Below are 21,955 nucleotides of genomic sequence, written 5' to 3'. Positions count from 1 at the left end.
AGTTCTTTGCATCACACCAACTTTGAACTTCCTACTTCCTCACCCTTGTTTCTGACCCAGTTATTTGTTGGAACTGCAATTGGCAGTTAAGAGTGTTTACATTTCGTTCATTAGAAAGCTCGCTGTTGATTTCTCAGCTATAAATTGAGAATGTAACACAAGTAGTAACAGATTATAAAGGGCAACCTGTTAAGTGGAGCTAGGGCTGGAATTAGGACTGGGAGCCTGTCCTTTTAGTGCTGGCATAATCAAATCCAGCCTGTGTGCTCCTGGTGGACTACAGCGCTGTTACTACGGGGCATACAGTTGTCTAGGAAATTGTTTTCTCCATCTCCTACCCCTCTGCCCTCATCCTCTCATTACCACCAATCATCACAGTCGTAAACATGGGTGTAATGAATGCATCTACTACACTTCTGAGCCCCCTTGCCCCTTCTACCATTCCCCGTGTCCTCCCTAACTCACACGTGCCGTTGCCTTCAGTGACTCATATCTCTTTTTTAGATCTACTTGGGGTTCATGTTGCCTCCAGTCAGGCATAGGTCTTCCATGTGAATATATAGGGTTGTATTTGATAGATTTAGGTTAAATATATGCATACAAACATAAATTGATATGCTTGACAAGAGCATGGAAGGAATGGTGCTTGTAAATATATCACTCTTACAAAGGTATTAACACTTCTGTGTGTTGTAACCTAGAAACCGGTAGCCTTTAGGCAGTGGAGTTTCTGGTTCCTGGACCGCTCTCTTGGGGAACTTAAAGTCCTTGCTCGAAGTACCAAGAAGTCCAAAATGATTTCTGACTCACTTTCTACGAACGGGATTAATTGGGGTTAAAGCAGATACCCTGAGGGAAGAGTGAGGAATATCAGACATTCATATTTTAAAGGGATAATCTCATTACTGTTTTAGTTAGATAGTCTCATTACTATTTCCTTAGCATCTTGCTTTCCTTGAGTTCTGCATGCTGACCTTGGGGTGGGCTCCCCAGCATCAGCCTTCAAACCTTTTTAACTAGGGACCCATGGTAAGAAATGGGTTTTACATCATGGCCCGGTATACACATAGATGTATAATGGATTTGAAAGTGTTAGGAACTTGACTACAGGCAGTGTGTTTAGTTATTTTCCATTTTATTTGTTAGTATTATTTACAACCCTCTAAATTGATTTCATGTTCCATTAATGAGTTACGACAAGTAGTTTGAAAAATCCTGAGTTAGAGGCTGTAATTTTTAGTATTCAGTACTTCAAGGAAAGGGTAAGCTTATGAGGACTGCTGCATTGGAGTATTTTGAAGAGGCAGAGGACTCTGTTCAAGGTGTTTGTGTACAGTTGCCAGGGGTTTGTGGAAGATAAATTTTGCTGTGAGCTCTGGTGCTGGCAGGCGCTACTGGAAAGCCTCTCCCCTTCAACAACTTGCGTCTCGTTGCTCCCTAACATAATTGGTAACGTGAATTGTTCCAAATAAATGCAGTGAAATGTACCTACTGTAGGTGAGGCACTGTGCTTGACCCTGGAAGCGCAGAGGCCATGGTGCGGTATGAGTAATGGGGCCAGGCACTCGAAAGTATTATGTACAGTCTGTTAGTGGGCAGGGGATGGTGAGCTAAGGACCCTCATGACCACAATAACAGGCAGAAATCTAAGTGTCGTTAGAGAGTCCCAAAGCTTTATGAGGTTTAAAGATTGGACCTTTAATGAACTCTGAAAGCCGAATAAGGTTTCTGCAGACAGAGGCAGTGAGACAGGAGTAGCATGAGCAGAGGCGCCGAGGCGGGACATGTGGTGACATGCTCCAGGAACAGGAAGTGGTCCGCTTGGAGTTCATGTTGCTGCAGGTAGACAGAAAGACTGGAAAAGTGCATTGTGGAGCCTTGAAAGCCAAGGCAAAGAATGTGTGCTTAGCTCAGTAGCTGATAGGGAAGTTGCAGGGACTGGCACTGGCCTGGGAGATAACACAGCGCAGGGTGATTAGACAGAGACACAGTCGGGAGGGAGGGAAACTAACAAGCGGAGCTATGATCTGCATCATGACTTGGGTGGCGGCCCTGAGAGAGGCATAGGGATCCCACGCGAGACGCTTTTGAAATTCCGTGGACACTTTCAGCTGCACAGCAGCTGGGCATCTCCCTCTCACTCTCTCCCCTCACCCCCGTCTCCAAGTCCTATCAGTACCACCTCCAAATTGTGCCTCCAATACATCCATCACTTCTCCATCACCGCCGCCACTTGCCATCTGTCACCAGAACCGCCCAAGTGGCCTCCACACAGTGTCTGATTTCCTCCTGCCCCTCCAGTCTGTTCTCCAAGAGCAGCCCGGGTGGTCCACCCTGTGTGGCTCCTGCTCAGACACCTCAGGGGCTTCCATCCACCGCTGGGGAACCCCTGCCTGCTGCTCCAGCCTCGTCTCAAGCAAGCTTCCAGCCTTGTAGCCACATGGCCTTCTCTCAGTTCCTCAAAAGAGGCAGCAAGCCCTTTCCTGCCTCGAGCCTTTGTACCTGCTGGCCCCACTGCCGACATCTGTCTTCACTCATTCCCCACCTGGCAGATCCCTTTCCATTTTCAGGTCTCGGTTCAAATTGTCACTGCCTCCGAGAGTTCTTTCCTGACTCTCGCTTGAAATTACGTCCCCTGTTGTACTTTCTCAAACTGACTGAAGTTTCCTTCCAAGTTCGTATGCCAACATGTAACTATATATTTGTAGATGGGGGCAGAAATCATTAAGTTTTGTCCACCACAGTATACCCAGAGTTTAACACAGTACCTAGCTTATGGAAAAGTTCCTGTAAATATTTGTTAAGTAAGCGAAAGTATGAATGAATGACTTGGCAACTGATCACATGGAGGATAAAGAATGGCTTTAAAGAAAAAATTCAGTCCTGCTGCCTGGGTTGCTGGAAAGATGACTGTATCTTTCAGAGATGCCGAGAGGTCAAAAGGATGGTCAGATGTTCGGTGCCAGGTGATGATCTAGTTTTGGACTTGCTTTAGGTTCCAAGGGCATGTCCAGGTGTCCTGAGAGTTGTGAAGCCTAGTCTTGAGCTCAGGAGAGAAGTTGGACTAATAACAGTTTTAGGAGTCAATTTTGGCATCATAATTGAGTGAGGAGGGGGATGAAATGCCATGGAGAAGCTAACACAGAGAATACAGTGATGCTGCTTCCCCTTGCTGATAATGACAGTAGCTGGCATTTATTAAGTGCTCAACAATACCCCACCCAAGCCTGCCAACTACCCCTAAGATATTTACGGTACTGTTATCATCGCCCCTGTACTGATAGGAAACTGGAGCCTCCACTAATAATAACCTACCTAAGGTCACACCCATTCCTACCCAACTCTTGAGTTCCTGCTCTTTACCACACTGGCACTGGGAGGAGCGTGCGGGGGTGGAAGAGAGAAATGCCCTTGGTATTCTTTGCTCTTTTCATTCTCCATGATTAAGCCAAGATGAAATCAGTGCATGAGATACCGCTCAGTGTCCAAAGCTGTTGCCGGCCAAGTGGAGCAGATGGCCATCCTGCCTCGTGTGAGCGTTCTCTTCCACTCTTGGCCACGACTGTGGCTTGGCTGTTAGACTCATCAAAAATTGCACTTGGGGATGAGGATCCATTCCTCAGAGGTTCAGAATTAGCATCACTGAGGTTAGCAACCTTTAAAATCAAAAGGAGGACTTGCAGTTTGGTTCCCTTTGGACCAAAGGCAGGTCTGGCCCTTCAGAACTAAATCCATCATTCACCACACAAAGCTTTCTTCAGGTAGCAAAGTAAAGAGACCAGTGCTAAGCTCGATGGGGATTAAGCAGCATTAACTAAACAAAGGGGACTTCTGACCGTAATGCAAAGCAGGGTCCAAAAATCCTACAACTATAAAACAAGTGGGTTGTCCTAAGTGACTTTCAAGGCCTCCTCCGATCCTAAAAGACTAGGTTTAAAGTCTACATTTTAGACTTTATCTTTATTCTAATTCATAGAATTCATAGACAGGTTTCATCATGACCTGAAGATTCTAGTTTGGGGATTTCTTTTAACTATATTTTTCCAACTACTTTTTATCTGCACTCCCAATATCTTATGTTGCACAAAACTTCACGTTCTGAATGCCGGCATCACTTAAATATCAAATAGAAGCATTTCTTTGCAGAGGCATGTGTAAATGAGGGCCCATGAGATCATATACACAAGCTAATTTAACAAAAACCATTACACACCCACTGACATTGTCTGTCTGGGCACCCACTGGAGGTGTTCCGTCCAGCAGCCTTTTAAAAATGGGATGTGGTCTTCCAAAAGGAAATGGCATATCTGCTGGACCTTAAAGGGCATGGAGGAGTCTAGGCAGGTGGAGAGGAAAAGGGGAGCGTTCCAGCGGCAAAGAATGATGAGCATGTATGTGGAGGTCAGGAGAAGTGAGAACAATCTGGCCACAACGGTAGAGGCTCCATGAAGGAAAAGCAGAGAAGAACCTGACAGAACTGTGGCGGGCGGGGTGTGGCGGAGTAAGCTGGTAGGTTGTGCGTTACTTCTAGGGACCTGCCGGCCTGGGCAAGTCTCTAAAATTAATGACAGTTAAATATGTACTGGCTCTTTCACCATAGACCAACTACTAAATTTCAGCCGTCCTTCCCCTCGTGTCCCCAAGGGCCAATTTTACTGAAGTATTGCGGTTGAGTTAAGCAGTGTATTGTAATAAATAATTTTTAAGTTCTATTTAATTCACAACAAGCCAAAGTATTTCGAAACAGAATGCAAAAGTTACCTGAATTTTTTTTTTAAATAATACAGCCATCAAAGAACTTTCCTATTAATGAGGAAGTGCCTCGCCAGGGCCCCGTCCAGGTGTGTCCCCTCCGCTCTGCTCTGGAAATGCCCGAGGAGCCTTGCTCCCTGCGAAGCTGGGAGCTCTAACTGAAACGAGCTGTGTAGAATGGTTGGCCAAGCCTGACGCAAGGTAGTTGTAAATAATTGTTCCCTCCCTTCCTTCAGTAGATATCCATCTCCTTCCCCTGCAGGGAGACTCCAGGTGTGGTCTGGACCAGCAGCATCAGCATCTCCGGGGAGCTTGTTACAAGTGCAGATTCTCAGGTCCACCCCAGACCAGCTGAAGGAGACCCTCTGAGGAGGGGGCCCAGTGATCTGTATTTTAACAAGCCCGCAGATTGTACCGATTAGCCTGACATTTGAGATTCACAGGTTTCGTGTGTGGCTTCAAGTACCTGTTTTGCAATACGTGATGTCCCGATAGTCCCTTAAACTTGTCGAAGTGTCATTGTATCCTCTGATCTTTGGAGCACACAAAATGCTCTCAGATTCTTGATGGCTTAGTTTATCCCATTTGCTAACATCTCTTGTTGTTCTGCATATGTTATTACTGCTGAGTCATATGATGAATATCATTATGATAATGACAATATTATATCATCATCTTTGTTATTATAACTCATCATTACCTACACCATCTGTTGTGACTTGTAGCTTTAACAAAAATTAAGAGCCCTCATTGCAGCTGCTGGGGGGAGCTGTTCCAAGCAAAGTGTCCTTATCAAGCAGAGAGCTGTAAGGTAGGGGTCTGTGCATGTGTGCTGGACATTTTCCCAGCAGTTGCCGGGTCAAGGGCAAGGAGATTTAGGACCCACTTGGAGATCTCTTGGGGAAGCAATTACCGCTTCCTAGAGACTTTAAAGCCTCTCTACAGTTTGTGTAGCCCAAAAGATGTTGTCCGCATCTGTATTTCTCCCTATTTTAAAAACGAGAAGGGGCAAGGGGGCGAGTAAGACCCTAAAAATAAGGTTAAGTAATTTCTGGATAAAAATTTCCTTTTGGCTTTAAAATGGACTGATTTTTAAATCTAAGTTCTTCCCTATTCAAGCAGTGGCTCTGAAGATAAGTGAGATTCATGAAACTCTGGACACCTTGAATGAAGGCTTCTACCTGAGAACCATGTTTACCATAGTTGTTAGTAATAGAGGCTTCTGATGGAAATGTCACTGCATTTGAATTATAGGGACAGTTTGTCAGAAAGCGGGTAGAAAGAAGTTCAGGCCAGAATGATCAGACCCAGGTTCTGTTCTTGACTCACATGAAGTCATCGAGTAGACTGTTTCAATGCCCCCACGCTAACCGCAGGCTAGTACCAAGTATTCGTGTTGCTAAGGTATTTACATAAGAAAAGTGTACATGGTCATACCTGTTACATAAGATTATAGATGGTGAGATAGTAATTTTGCAGGCAATTTAAGAAAAATTAAAGGACTCGTGCACACATCGTATGCACATCTGAGGAGGACATGAGATCCCAGGGGGTTAAGGCTCTGATCGCTGTATATTTATATATGCTCTAGTGAGACGTGGCGTCCATGCAGACGTGTTGAATGGCTTATAGCTCTTGAGGTTTCCAGTTTCTGCTGTGATAGCAATTCTAAACTCAGATGGACTTGGACACCACTCCAGATTGCTGTCCATAAATATACAACTAAAGTTCACAAGCCAGCAAGCAGAGGCCAAACTGGAACTGTGCCCTTTAAGGCCCCTATGGGTGGTGTATGCCTCAGACAAAAGTGGGAAAGACTGATTACAGTTGGACTACAATATGCAAGGCCCTGACTAAAAACATGGAACCATAAGGGCTACTAGAAATCCCCATTCCTTAGTTAAATGATAATGTGACTCCACTTTTTAGTTCTTTAGTTCTTCTGAAAGAGTAGGAAACAAAAGCAAAAACATGAGAACTCCTATATAGCGTGCATTTACATTATTTATACCGAGAGCCAAACAGAGTAATTATGGGAACCCAGTCATCGTCTCACCAGAAGCTCCAAATTTCTTCTAATCTTACCCTCTTGTTTTATATTTTAAAGTATGTTTATTTTTATTACATTCTAAAATACATAATTTTTAATATTTTTGAAAAGTCTTCCCAGACTTTCAAGGAATATTGAGATGCTGATATAGAAAGATCATTTCCAGCGTGAATGGTTAGGGATAATGCGAACTTCATCAAAATTAAAAACTTTTGTGCATCAAAGGATACTATAAAGAAAGTGGAAAGAAAGAAAATATTTGTAAATCATATGTCTGGTAAGTGTCTAGTATCCAGAATATATCAAGAATTCTTGTAACTCAATGATAAAAAAATAATAATAACCCAGTTTTTTAAAATGGGCAAAGGATAATGAATAGACATTTGTCTAAAGGAGATACACAAATGGCCAATAAGCACATGGAAGGATGCTCAACATCATTAGTCATTAGGGAAATGCAAATCAAGACCATACTGCCATACCACTTCACCCCCACTGGGATGGCTTTAATCCAAAAGAAAAAAAAAGGAACACATGTTGGTGTAGATGTGGAGAAATTGGAGCCTTCATGCATTGCTGGTAGGAATGTCAAATGATGCAGCCGCCGTGGGAAAACAACTTGGCAGTTTCTCAGAGTTAAACAGTGACAGTGTGACCCAGCAATTCCACTCTAAATTGTAGACTCAGAAGAATGGAACGCTTACGTTCACACAAAAGCTTGTACGCAGATGTTGATAGCATTATTATAATAGCCAAAAAGTGGACACAACCCGGTTGTCTGCCAACTGATAAATGGACAAACAAAAGGTTATAATCATACGATGGAATATTCAGCCATCAAAAGGAATGACGTACTGATGCTTCCTACAACATGGATGAGCTTTGAAAACATGGTGCTAAGTAAAAGAAGCCCAACACAAACAGCCCCACATGGTATGATTCCATTTGTATGAATTGCCCGGAATAAGCAGATCCATAAAGACAGAAAGTAGGTGGGTGTTTGCCAGGGAATGAGAGGAGGGTGGAATTGGGAGTGACTGCTGAGAGGTGTGGGGTTTCTTGTTAGGGTAATGGAAGTATTCCGGCATTAGACAGTGAGGACAGTTGTACGACATAGTGAATATACTAAAAAACCACTGAATGGCACACTTAAAGAGTAAAGAGTGACTGTGTGTGATCGCAAAGGTAGAGAAAGAAAACCCAACAAATAATTACACCCATTCCGATTCATTAGGACAATTAGGCGGTGTGAAGCTGTCGTCTTTCCTCCTGTTAGCATCTCAGCTGGCCGAGAGAGTTTATTGTTTCCCTGGCTGAAATACTTGCTGAGAAAAAGAAGCCTCACCTACCCTTTCTTGTATTTACAAAGCCTAGATCTGGCAACTCTAACACAGGAGAGAAATTACCGTAGGCGTTTGTGAGGGTTGGAGAAAGAGCAGCTAATTAGCCACTTGGCGGCGTGACTGGGCACCTTTACGCCAGATTAAGTCACAACAGGGGTGAAGAACCATCTTTCTATCAAAAACCAGGGCCATAAATTAAAAGGCAGGGAAAAAAGCCTAGGTTACTAGTTAGACGTCTTTGAGAGAGAACCGTAAAGTGTGAAATCCAAAAGGAAGAGGGCTTCCACGACACGCGTCAGCAGCCTCACTCCACACCCTCAACTAGGGGTGACAGTGTATCCCGGAGTCCAGACCGACCAACAGGCTTACTGCTCCTTCTCTTCAAAATTTGCTTCCCAGCACTGACATCCCTCCCAGCAGCAATCCTGTCCTTAGACTCACCCCTCCCAGGCCTGAGGCAGCCGCTGAGAGCCAGGAGCCCGCTGCTGCCAAACGCCTTCACCCCAAACCCCCACCAGAACTTCTTTTGGGAATATGCCTGTTATTTGGAAGATCTTGGATGAAGAATTCTGGGCATAGCAGAATTTTCTGGCCTATGCCAATTTTCTTTTGGTGGTTGATTTGTTTTTTTAATAGTCCAGGATTTGTGCAACCTGAAGCTTCTGTAATCTTGGTGACCTTCTTTAAGAAAAAGAATTCAGAAATATCTTACCAGTTTGCAGAAATACACAAACACATGAACACATTGCTAGCTCTCACCTCCACCCCACCCCACTCCCTGAGGCCTCAAACTGAAGCCTGATTAGCTTCCTGGCAAAGCGGCTGCTTCCTGGGAGTGCAACTCGGTACAACTCAGACCTTTGTTTTTGAAACTTGCTATGAGCTCAATTTAGTTAAATCGGATTGAGGTGGGCAGAGGTCAAAATTTCCCACCCCTAGGTTAGAGGCTTGAGCCTGAGATTTTATATCTGAAAGCCAATTCAAAGAATATTCAAATTTTAAGAAGTTAGGTATAGATATGCTTATATAAAACATTTGCCCATATGTAAATATTTTTAAGTGGCCTCAAGGGAGTACATGTATGATGCTTTTAAAGATATTTTCTCTTTTAATCTGCACGATGGCTAGTATTTTCCCTGTCGACTGAAAGAAAAATGCTCAACCTAAAAGCTGCGAGCTAGGTTTTATTTGAAGACCTTACTGAACTATAGCCTGGGAGACAGCCTCTCCGATAGCGCTGAGGAACTGCTCCGAAGAGGTTAAGGGAGGAGCCAGGATACATACAAATTTTCTGCCGGGGAAAAAACATGCCGTCTAACGTCAAAAGATAATCACGCAGAGCAGACATCTCAAGTTAATGATCTGAGTGCTTTACTAAGGATGGGAAGACGTAGGAATCTGGGCTCATTGCAGCTGTTCCTCAGACACACATCTTAACCATCTACAGCCAGTGTCAGAAGCACAGAATCCTCGCAGTTTCTCTGCATCCTCAGTTCCCCTCTGGGTGCGCTGTTGGTGGGCGGCTGAAGTAGCTGATGGCTCAGTCCTTGTGGAACTGGAATGGGGGGGGGGCAACATTCTTTTCTTTACATCTCTATTTTGAAGATGGAGAAGGTGACCAGAGAATCTAAGTGATTGTTCAAGCGGCAGAGCTGAATTTCTGAATTAGGTTAGTCTTGATAAGTGAGTCCAGGGACATTCTAGCTAGAATCAGATCTTTTGGCTACAAGATGCCACCATGCAGTTTACTAACTTACAGAGAATTTCAATGTGATAAAATGCACTGAATGTAGGCAACAGGGGTGCCATTTATCTTTGCTAATAAAGGCGTTTTGGTGTCTTAAAGTGCCTCAAAGTCAGTCAGCACATCTGTTGTCCCTGTTCCACTGAAAGGAAGACATGCTAACCAACAGCCTCTTTCAGCTTTAACGTTCTTTCAGCCTATACAGTTTTGTAGCATACTTTTTGGTGAAAAAAATTAAAGTAACAAAATAACTATGTGATCATTTGAACAACCTGTAGTAGTAGGGAAAAATACTGTCATCCAGATGTTCACACACAAGGACGATGTTCCTAACGTCCCTTTTGCCATCTGATCAGGCTTGAACTACTCAGTGCTGGCCATTGACAGATGACTGACTCATTCCTGGGTTCAAAAGCCAGTGAGCACCTGTGTCTCCTTCCTGTCGTGTGACAAAGAGGGGACTGGTGGCTTCAGACTCAGCCTGCTGTTGCTTCATAACTTTTCCACTTTCACAGCAAGTCCCACCAGTTTGCCAGCATATGTGTCATTGGCACTAAGCTTAAGGCCTTTGCTTATTAATCACTAAGAGCTCTTGGCTTAAATGGAGCAATTAAAGACTTAGTTTTGGTGGGACTTCAGGGCAGTTCAGCCTTAGGTTGTTTGGTTGGGTTAAGTGACTAGAAAACTAGTATTTTTTTAACCTTTCTTTCTCATAAGTATTAGCCATTTACTAGTTTACCCTTAAAATGTCCCCTCTGTTCTTCATTTATTCCCAGGACATTTTGATCACTTGTCCCAGTCTCCCTGAATCCTGTGCTAATCCTGTTGTCAAAATACTTGAGATACTCAGCTGGAGGCAACTTTCAGAAATGAACTGCCATACTCTTACTGCACAGTATGAGGGTAGGGGCGGGGCGTCCCCAAGAATTGATTAAGAAAGAAAGTGCAGGAGAGCACCTAAACTTAACGTTAAAATGAAGTTTTTAATGTTTTTAGACAGGAAGAGAAGCAGACACAAACGTAGGTATGCGTGTGTCCATGAGCAGGTGCTTGAGTGTAGACTGTAACTGAGAAATCAGAGGGTAATACAGCTGCAGCTTTGAAAGCACACAGCTAGTTATCAGCGGTTCCCTCGTGGGTCGCTGCCAGGTGCCAAGGCACGTGGCAAGAATATCAGTGCGGAAATCAAGTGATGTGGATTCTCATTTGAGCTGTGCTCTGTGAAGCTGAGGCGGGCCAGTTACCCCCTGTGGGCTTTAGTTTCTTATCTGTCTAATGAAGGGTTTGGAGGCAGTGTTTCTAGGAGCTCTTCAGTTCGAAGAATGTATATCCTGTGAGTAACCGTTCCGCACATGACTTAGACTGAGCACACAGGGTTGCCTGGGTGTGGAGGGTGGGCTGGCACCTTGCCCAGACTGTTGACAAGGGTTAATCTAGTGAACAGAAATGGAGGACTGGTTCTGAACAAACTCCAAAGGTGAGCTTCATCCCCATGTGTGTGCCCATAATCTCCCAGCGCCCTTCCAGCTGGCAGGGTGGTCAGAACTAAGTGCAGAGCACTGAGTGCATCATCAGTTACCCGCCACTTTAAAGAAACAGCACCCAGGAGGGCTCCACTCTCCTTCCTGTTTCTGTTCGTCTTCTTTTTCCCCATGTAGTTCCTTAGCACAAGGCATTTCCACTTTGGTGAGACAGTAGGAAAAAAGTTGCATGCCTGAGCTTCCCAGTAGAAATAATAATGATAAAATTGTGACGTGAAAATATTTGACAAAAAAAAATAAGCTACAAATAAGCCACGTTCAAAAACAGTCCTGTTTTACATTTTAGTCTGTGGTTCTTGGGGAAATTGAACTGAAATTTGACCCTGAGTGTGGCCTTCCTGTTGCCCAAAGCAAAATATCCATTATCCATGGTAATGTTTCATAGTCTAAAAAAATTTCAACCTCCAGATGATCGAAGGATGAAACTGAGGTTTTTCCAACCATCTCTTTTCACTAAAAATTCCAGAGTCGCCATAATCTTGTCAGTAAACCATCCCAAAGAACAGTGACAGACATAGCTCTTTTTTTTTTCCTCTGCCGCCATCACTTTATCTCCAGCTGTAAGCATGAACTTTGAGTTTGAGGTGCATTTCAGTCACTTTACTCTAAGAAGCCCATTGGCCGTCTGCACCAGGTCTCGCAAGAGGTGACGGTGAGTTCAGGGAGGTGGCCTGGGCTATGGGTTTGTTACCACGATGCCGAAGGCCAAGGAGAAAGTGGGTAGACAGGGAATAGAGGTGATGAGTTAGGCCACAATTCTAGGAGATTGATGGCAAAAGGGGTAAGCAGACCTGAGCGGCAGAACAGGGAACAGGGGGCAGGGTCCAGCAGGATGGGACTGAGTCTGCGCACGCTGGAAAGCGGAGCAAGGAATGGGCTGAGTGACTCTGTCGTGGGTTGGAATCCAGCTTCAGCAATTACTAGCAGTCAGCACAGGTTAGATAACTGCTTTGATTTGTTTGATATCATTGCATCCATGAAATGAAGACAATAAATTATTTACCTCACCTTGTTGCTCTGAGGACTCAGTGGGTAAATTTAGCGTAACTCAGGGCATGACCTGGTGAGTGTGTGATAAAGGAAAGGGTGGTTGCTGGTACTGATGGTGATAACGTGTGTTATTACTGAGAAGGAGAGAATAAGGAAGTGGCAAGAAAGATCATAAAGGAAGTTCCCAAATAAGCCTGCTATGGCTAGAATTCAGGGGATTGGGACCAAAGGGAAGGCGGGGATGGACGTCTAGGGAGAAGGGAGGGACATCTTCCTCTGAGTCTGGAGAGAAGGATGGAGGCATGGACTTCAGGCAGAGCTTCCTAAGGTTTCTGTGGACCACTCCCTGAAGGCCGTGACAATGAACAAATGTCTGCTCTCCAGGGCTTGGGACCCCCGCCTAAAGCAGCTCCAGGAGACAGCAACGCCGTTGAAGTCTCGGGTTGTATCTTTCAAATACAGGGCAACTTTGCATTCGATTTGGTAGAATCTCTTTGTCTGAACGCAGTTAAGTGACTTACTGGTGAAAGGACTTGAGAATTTTTCCTGCAGAACGGCTAAGAAGGGGGTGCGTCTTGCTGGCCTCCGGCCCCTGGGTCGCTCACGCTTAGGGAGACACGTGAGTTGGCAGCGATGTTTCATATCAGAGCTCGGAGCTGCCCGCCCTGCTCCTGCATAAGCCCAACTTCTAAAGGAAGAGGCCTGTCGCATAGCTGAGGGACTGCCGCTTGTTTCCCATCACCTTTCCAAAGAGAATCCCCGCTGGGTGGTTGGTCCCCCCGCTCCACCCCCGGTCTCATTCTGCTCCTCCCACGTGATGGTCCTTCCCGAGCGAAGCCCCGCGTCACCCTTCCCACCGAGGAGACCGAGGTGCTTTCCCTGAGCTTGCTCATCTGCCGTCCATGTCCCTCTGTCAGCCTCCCTGCCTTGTCCTCCAGGCTCCGGGAAGAGCCAGGGCCCCCCTTCTCAGCTCATCCCCCTTCCAGGGGCACAGATGCGGTCCCTTCCCGCTGTCTGCCTTCTTCCATAAACGCCTAGGGAGAGGACGTTTCCATCTTAAAAATACTTCCCTTCACTCCGTGGCCACGCTCTCTGGCCGAAGTCTTTTACCGGCAAATGTCTTGAACTTGGGGCCTCCGTGTGCAGCCTTCATTTCCTCTTTATCCGCCCACTCCCTTCTCAGCTCACCACGGCCCTGGTCCTGCACTGCTTCAGAGCTTCTGACTGTTTCATGGTGCACGTCTTCCTCGCCTCCTTAGGCTCCGTAACCGCTGATGCTGTTAAACTCCTCCTCCTCCAGTGGTCATCTTCCTTTCTCACCTGCGTACTCTCCTGATCCACCTCCTTGTTTTTGTTTTATCTCCAGTTCTTTTGCCTGCACTCCATTAAGTGCAGGCATTTTCCCAGACGGCCCTGGACCTTCCTTTGTGGTCTCTCCCTATGAACACTTACCCTTTTTTCCTGGCTCCAGCTGTCACCAGCAGAGCCAGCTCTCTGCTCCAATCTGTGTGCCTCTGTCAGCGCCACCACCTTCTGACATGGAACCTTGAGGTCACTGGTCGTCACATAGGGGCACGTGTACCCCAGAGGAACCCAGAGACTTTCCAGGGGGTACACAGGCGGGGGTGAGGGAATCCATTTCCAGATTTTCAGCTTCCATATGCATCCTTTCCTAAAACTGATACACTTCTGACTGTCTGCTCTGAGGGTTCTCCCACCGTCACCCTGCACCAGCCTTAAAGGACAACGGCCTGGTGGGTGGTAAACATTTCACAGGAGCCACTAACGTAAAGCAAAGAGGAGCCCCTTATGTTATCCAGGGGATAGACTCGTGGCAAACCTCTGCCTTACGTCCATCTTAGAGAAGAATTCAGGAGCGAGATGGTTGACAAGAGAGGGAGGTACTAGCACATTTATTTGAATTAAAAAATAAAGTTAGAACTCTTCTGACGGAGCGTAAGTCTAGCCGAGCTGATTGGTTCGCCATTTGGATTACGTGGCAGACATTGTCCACAGGTACTTAAAGTGCATACTCGATATACATTTAAAAAACAGGCATCATTTGCTGTTGTTTAAACGTACGAATGTTAAATAGCAACTCCCAGACATGAGAGGGGGTGTATAGTTTTCAGAATTCCTTCAGGGGCTATTCCAGCAAAAAGTTTGAAGACCACTGCAGCAACTTAACCATCTTTAATTTGTCCTTTTCCGTCATCCCCCACAGCCAATCAATCCTATTGATGTGTTTTCCTAGTATATCCATTTCAGGCTCTGCCTGGTTGTCCAAACCTTCCCATCCCTTTTGTTACGCTGTTCCTCCCCTCTTGCAGCAGCCGGGTCTCCTGAAGTGACTGTCCGTGCTGTCTCCTACCTCTGTGTCTTTGGTACGGAACGCCCCTCCCTTGGAATGCCCTTTTCTCATTTCTTCTCTGTCTGTCCCGACTGCTCTGTTCATCGCTGATCTCTCTCTTCTCTCTGCAGCATGGGCGAGTCCGTGCAGTTAGCATTTATAAAGCGGCGTTGCTTGGTATTCTTTTCCGTCCGTCTAAAAAGCTCCTCCGGAGTTGAAATGCCTTTCTCACGGCTCAACCATATACCCCTTTTTGCCTAATGCATTGCTGACCACATAATGGATGCTCAATAAATATTTTATTGACTGCCTGGAATATAGAGTATGTGTTCATTCAGTCTTTTATTTTTTTTTCTTCCATTCAACAAACATTTTTGAGACCTTTTTTGTACCAGGAACTGTATGAGGCACTGTGGTACAGCAGGAGGAAAAACAGACAACAATCCTTGCCTTCAAAGACTGATAAATAAGTAGACTCTATAGTATGTGAAAGAGTCATAAGTACTGAAAAGAAAATAGAAAAATGAAGCAGGCGAGGAGGAGAGAACGTGCGTGTTGGCAGCAGATAGGGCGGGGTAGGTGTGTGCAGGTTTAGATAGGATGGTCAGAAAAGGTGACATTTTAGTAAAACCTTGAAGTGCTGCAGGGACTTGAGCTTATCTGTGAAAAGGCATTTCAGGCAAGGAAGCTATTAATGTGAAGGCTCTAAGATTGCACCTGCTGGACATTCCAGGAAGAGAGTCCGAGAGTAAGAGAGGGGTCAGAGAGAGGTTGGGGGGGCAGGGAATGGATGGGTTCTGGTCGGTTCTGGTTGGACTTTGGCTTTTGCTGAGAGAGACTGAAGGCCTAGGGGGCAGATGGCCAGGAGGCAACTGTAACCACGCAGGCCAGAGATGGTGCTGACCGGGACCCTGGGAGAAGTTCTCCACACACACATTCACACAAAGCCAGCGGGAGCTGGTTGAGTGGGTCTTACCTGAGAAATTCTGGTTAAAGTGGGTATCAGGGCTTCTGAATCTGATCTTCATTCCATGTGACGATCAGATGACTAAGGGATTTCCTTCCCATCTTCATTTTGAAAGAAGAGTCATAGCATATTTATTTTATGAGGATACTGTTTACAGCTTGCCAAGAGCACTGTCTCTAAAATGCAACGTACCATTTAGTTAAGGCACCAGATAGCTGGAGGAAGAGGGAGTCTGGAGTTAAGGCAGAGCTCAGTTTGAATCTCTGTGACACTGCTGTCACCTCAGGCTGGTTGATGAGTTAACCTTTTTGGTCCTCAGTTTCATCAGTAAAATGAGCATCTCGGTGAGGGTTCATATAGTAAGCCTGGTACATATTAGATGCTCAGTAAATGCGAGCTGCTTCAGCTCTGCTTTAACAGAGAGGCGCCCAGCGATCTCATCCAGTCACACGGCTTTAAACACCATCTGTTTGCTGGTGTCTCCCAAACTTTCATCTCTCGCCCAGGCCTCTCCCCTCAACTTCACACTTGTGTACCACGTGGAGTCAGTGTAAGTCCCAGACTGAACTGTGGGCACGCCTCCCTCCCTAAGCCTACCCGCCCCCTTCAGCTTCCCCATTTCAGCAAACAGCAACTCACCCTTCTGCTCACTCAGGACAGAAGCCCTGCAACCTTCCCATCAACCCTGACCCCCTCCCGAGCCCCTCCCCTGCCCCTCACCCCTGTCAGTCAGCAAACCCTATCCTGCCTTTCAGTTGGTAGAGGGGTGGTTGGAGCAGGTACTCCACACAAGGGGACTGGCACAAGCCAAAGTCTAGAGATGAAAGACAGAAGACCTGTTTGAGCAAAAACTAGCACATCAGTTAGCTGAAGCAGGGAAACGGAGGCGCTACCTGAAAATGCAGTTGAGAAGACAGACCCTGAATCTTAGGCTTGGGAATTGGTGCTCTATTGAGTAGTCCGTTGGAGTCATCGATGGCTGCAGAGCAGAAGCTGAAGGAAGAGCAGTCTGGTGGAGGACTGCTCAGAGTGAGGCTGCAGGCAGAGGTGAGGTCGGAGGTCATGGCAAGTGTTTAAGGGTGAGTGCTTGCAGGCCTTCACTGCCAGCGTAGCACAGGAAATGAAGGGGCGGTGTGATGGTGTGAAGGAGGCCTCAACGGGATTTGGTGATTAGATACAGGGAACCAAGGAGAGGGAGGAGGCGAAGACAGCTTCCAGCCCTTGACTGCAGTTGTGTGACCCGGAGAACGGTAACACCATTAATAACAGAAGCAGCCAAGAGAAGGCCGATTTGGGGGGAAAGTCATGTTTTAGGTACACAGAGTTTGAGACAGTATAAGATGTCAAACTAAAAATGCCCAGCCAGGAAGCAGGAAATGTGGAACTGAAACTCGAGAAGTTGGGGCTAAAGATGTGGATTTGTCTTTGGCATAAAGATATTAAGTGACAGGAGAGTAGGTGGAGTTTCCAAAGAGGCAGTGTAGCAAGACTGCCTGGAGGTCAGAGACAAAGAGAGGTTGGTGCGATCTATTCAGATTATAGTCGCCACCCTCTATGAAGTCAAAGCTGAAAGCAAGCACAGAAAATGAGAGTAAACATTTAGGAACTTTGGTAGCAATTGGATAATGCCACATCATCCGATCCCAGTGACTTTGAATTTTACAAAAGTATTGGTCCACAACAGATGGGGAATTTTCAAAACTGGTCTACACCACTGACCGAGAAGTGCTGGTCAGAGGATAAAAGAGCGAAGAGGTCCATTCCTAGGTATTGAAAATGCGTGTCCACACAAACAGTTATACAGGAATGTTCATAGCAGCCTTATTCTTGATACCCAAAAAATGGAAACAACCCAAAAGTCCATCAACTGACGACTGGATAAACAAATTATGGTCTATCCAAACAAAGGAATATTATCCAGCCATGAAAAATAATGAAGTACTGATACTGCTCCACCATAATGAACCTTGAAAATATTATGCTGAGTGACACAAAAGGCCACATCTAGGATGACTCCATTCATTTGCAATACCCAGAAGAGGCAAATCTGTAGAGACAGAAAGTGTCTTGGTGGTGACCAGGCCTGGAGAGTGACTGCTAACAAGGATGGGATTTCTTTTGGGGGGAATGAAGACGTGCTGGAATTAGAGGATGGGGACGGTTGCACAATCGTGTAAATATACTGAAAACCACTGCATTCTTCACTTTGAATTGATAGTATGTGAATTACATCTCAATGGGGAAAAAAAAAAACCAGGGAAACTGTATATCTCAAAACCAACAAAAAAGAAGCTTTCCCCCCAAAAAAGAAAAGAAAACACAGTGGGGCAGTTGAGGAAAGCAGGGAGGAAGAAAAGGCTGTTGGATTGGAGCGTTTTAACCAGGAAGATTGAACCAAAGCATCATTTCGTGCCAGCGGTTCTCACAGTGAAGCCCGTGAACTCCTAGGGGTCCCTGAGAACCTTGAAGTTATTTTCAGAATAAAACTAAGATGTTATGTGCTTTTGTCACTGTGTTGACATTTGCACGGACGGTGCAAAATCAGCGGCGAGTAGAGCTGCTGGCCCCTTAGCACAAGCCAGGGCAGGGGCACCAGACTGAGCCAGCACACACACACACAGTCAGAAAAGGGCAGGTCCACTTCAGAATGTCCTGGATGAGCATCAGTATTACTATTTTATTAACTTTCAATGCTGAGTACACGTATTTTTAACATTCTGTTTGAAGAAATGACGCACGTGCCTCAAGCATCCTCTGTGTCCAAAGTGGGGGTGTCTGGGGCAAAGCGCCTGCGCGCTGGCTGGAGCTGCACGTCGAATTGCGGCTCCTTTTTTCATGGAACAGAATGACTGACAGGCAAACTGTGGTTACTTAGACTCGGGCATTTGGCAGATAGTTTCTTGAAAATGTACAAGGTGAGCCTGTCACTTCAAGGAAAGCAGTCAGTGCTCAATTTAGAGCTTTCAAGTGAAAAAGAATTTTGGAAAAACCTGTATCCGCTACCTTGAGCTTAACAACTTCCCTGTGTACAAAGACTTCCCTGATGGAAATCAATGGTGACATTAAGGACTGTGATTTTTTTTGTTTATATATTCTAATGATGTGTCAATATTTGGAAGATTTGCCTAACTCAGCGAATCAATATTTTTCATGTGACCAATGCATGATGTTACGAAAACCACACCTGTGGAAGACTCATTCACAGCACACTAGACGAATGAGTTTTAACGTAACGGTGTGAAAAGCTCATTGGTACAGTTTGGATCCCACATACACCTAACCTTTAAGAAACTACTTGCTGAGTTTGGTATATTATCAAATAATATCCAGAGTTATCTGTGAAGGCTATTAAGATTCTCTTTCCAACTGTATAATCTGTGTGAAGCCAGATTTTCTTCCTATAATTTAGCCAAAATAACATATTACAACAGACTAAATGCAGAGGCATATTTGAGAATCCAGCCATCTTCTATTTAGCCAAAGGGCCAGAAATGTGTAAAAATGTAAAACAGTGCCATTCTTTTCATTAAGTGGTTTTCTTTTTATTTAAATGGTTTGTTTTGGAAAATATAGTTGTTTCCTTTCAAAGTTTGTTATTTACATTAACATGTAATAGGTTTATTTTTATTTTAACGAATTCATAATTTTAAAAATCTGATGTTCTTAATTTTATTTTCTTATACAGTAGATACTGATGGACAGTATCCACCTTAACAAAAGGTATTTGAGGTCCTCAGTTTTTAAGGGTGTAAAATGGTGCTGAGACCAAAAAGTTTGAAAACCGCTGCTGAATGCGAAGGATGTTCCGTCAGCTCTCGGGGCGGTGTAGGATGTGGTTTTCTTTCGGTAAGACTGGTGTCAGTACCTGGCTAAGCCAGCACATAGCAGCTCTGCCTAGTTCCATCTTCTCCCTCACACCTGCCAAAACATGCTCTATTTTTTCATCAGGGTCACAGGGACACTGATCAAACAGGCTTGGATCATATTCCCGCAGAGCCCAGAAATAGCAATTCTGGATGAGAGGCCAAGAAACTCACCAGACTTTCATGAAAAGAGCCCATGTCTCCTTCTTCAAACGAAACTTGAGAACCTTTAGGGTTAACGAGTAATCTTACAACTACTGCAGCGCAGAGAAAGTGCCACCAGCAGTCTAGCTTGTGATGGATCCGAGTTTCTGACTCAGGTGGCCCTCAGACCTGAGTAAACGTCCAGCGACAGACTTGTCAGCTTTATGTCTTGACCACCTGAACCCCTGATGGGACCAAGTCCAGTCTGCTTTAAGGTTGCAGCATTGTGGGTGCCCTCCTGTCTGCTCTTGAAATGCTCCTGTTCTAATCGGGGATTCCCGGGTTTAGGGATGCAGGTCAGGTCATCACCCTTCATCTGCCAATAAGTTTCCTAAAGGCCCTCCTTCAAACAATCAAAAAGAAGAAATAATTACAGTACGGCAGCCAAAGAAGCTCTTAAAAACCTCCAGACCAGGTTTATACGCAAACCTCTGTCTGGCGCCACTCAAGGAAAGACAGAAGTCCCAGGCGTCAAGCTCAGGGTTTCAGCCTCAGGACTAGTGAGTACTGCCGCCCTGCGCTGGGGTCTTAGTTACACAGTCCTTCTTAGTCCCAGCTGCACATCGGAATCACTCAGACCTGCTGGCCCGGACTATTGACGGGTGGGCAGGCAGGCGAGCAGGCGGGTAAGGAGCTGCTTTTGTTGCTGTTCTTAGAGATTCTTCAGGTGACAGTAGCCACTATATATTGGCTCCCACAAAGAAGCACTGAGACTCAGAAACAGCTTGGAGGACGACGCCCTCCCCCAAAACAGCGCATCCCTCAAGGGGTGACTGGGCAGCCAGGCTCCAAAGCCTGCTGAGCTGAGCGCCAGCCGGCAGCAAGGTCTGGTGTTTACACACTCACAGTCAGCTCTGGGTTGTCACAGCAACTCGCCCAGCACAGTTCCTTCTTCCCCTTCGCGGCTGCATTCCAGGCTCTGCTGTTCTCTGTTATGATCTTAATGTTCTAAGTAACCTGACCTGCCGCATTCTTTTTCTTCTGCCAGTTGCTCCATCTCCGTATCATGCTTCCTGGTGTGCAATTACACTTCACCTGCATGGGACTCAACCCTTCCCCCAAATACACCTGAAAGCAGGAGATAGCCAAAAGGGCCTTGAGTGGCCAGAATGGCTGTTACCAGTCCTGGGCACTCAGTCTACACAGAAGGCACCAAGACTCTTGCTTTTGTGAGAAATGGACGCAAGAACTCAGAGTGCAGGACAGTGTGGGCCCTACTACGGTTCCACACACCCCAGCAGGTCATCAGGCCATAGTGACTTCGGAATATTATGACCCAGATCACCAAGAAGATGTTCACTTACATTCAATTCAAGGAGGCAGAGTAATGTGTGTTGTGTTTTTTAATTTAGAGCATCCCAAATGATTAAGGGTTTTAGTGATTCCAATTGGTTAAAGTTTTGTTTTTCGTTTTTGTTGGGTTGTTTGTTTGTTTTTGAAGTATAGGCAGTTTACAATGTTGTGTCAGTTTCTGGTGTACAGCACAATGCTTCGTGTCTCCCCTAGCTGCTGTGCAAACGTGTATGCCTTCAGCAACCCGTTTGTAGCCTGGAATAATTTATATTTATCCTCTTAATAATCTGACAACACCCTGCTAGTGATGAAATTATAATAGATCATAAAGGTGCAAAATGGTGTTTCTGGGCATAGTTGGGCACCCTCAGTGCCTCATATCATTTAAGAAAAGTGCAAGAGAAAACTCCTAGCAGTATTTAATAAGCCAGAAATGAAACCTAGTCTTAGGGACCTCTTTGTACTGTTTCAATATAAAATTAGTATCTTCAGTTTTAGAGACTTGATAATTGGGGATACTGTTATTGTCTTAAAACATCCATATGATGTGTGTTTTTCCTCTCTGGGCTGAGTTCGTGCCAGGTGAACTTCCAAAACAAACCTGGGAAGGCAGCAGGCTCGAGTAACCCCCTTCTGACCTCTCTCCCCTCCAGGCTACCCCTTGGCTTTGTTTTATCGGCGTTACCTTTTCTACAAGGACAGCTACCTCATCCACCTCTTCCACACCTTTACAGGCCTCTCAATTGCTTATTACAACTTCGGTGAGTGAACTGAGTTAGCGGTGGTGCTGCGACTACAGGGAACCTGAGAAGGAACAGACCCGAACAAACTTTCCTGTGGAGAATTTGGTGGAGAGGG

General features: G+C 45.4%; 1 protein-coding gene across 1 annotated transcript in view; it reads left to right on the top strand.

Annotated features, from left to right (window-relative positions):
- Positions 1–21,955, top strand: part of LPCAT3 (lysophosphatidylcholine acyltransferase 3) — a 29,418-nt gene that overhangs the window by 1,893 nt on the left and 5,570 nt on the right. The window contains exon 2 of the mRNA XM_010963190.3: positions 21,751–21,858. Within this exon, the coding sequence (XP_010961492.1) occupies positions 21,751–21,858 (108 nt within the window). The remainder of the gene's footprint in view (positions 1–21,750; positions 21,859–21,955) is intronic.

The sequence above is a fragment of the Camelus bactrianus genome, chromosome 34 (genome assembly GCF_048773025.1).
Source record: "Camelus bactrianus isolate YW-2024 breed Bactrian camel chromosome 34, ASM4877302v1, whole genome shotgun sequence".
NCBI lineage: Eukaryota > Metazoa > Chordata > Mammalia > Artiodactyla > Camelidae > Camelus > Camelus bactrianus.
This window is presented reverse-complemented; position numbering and strand designations above follow the sequence as displayed.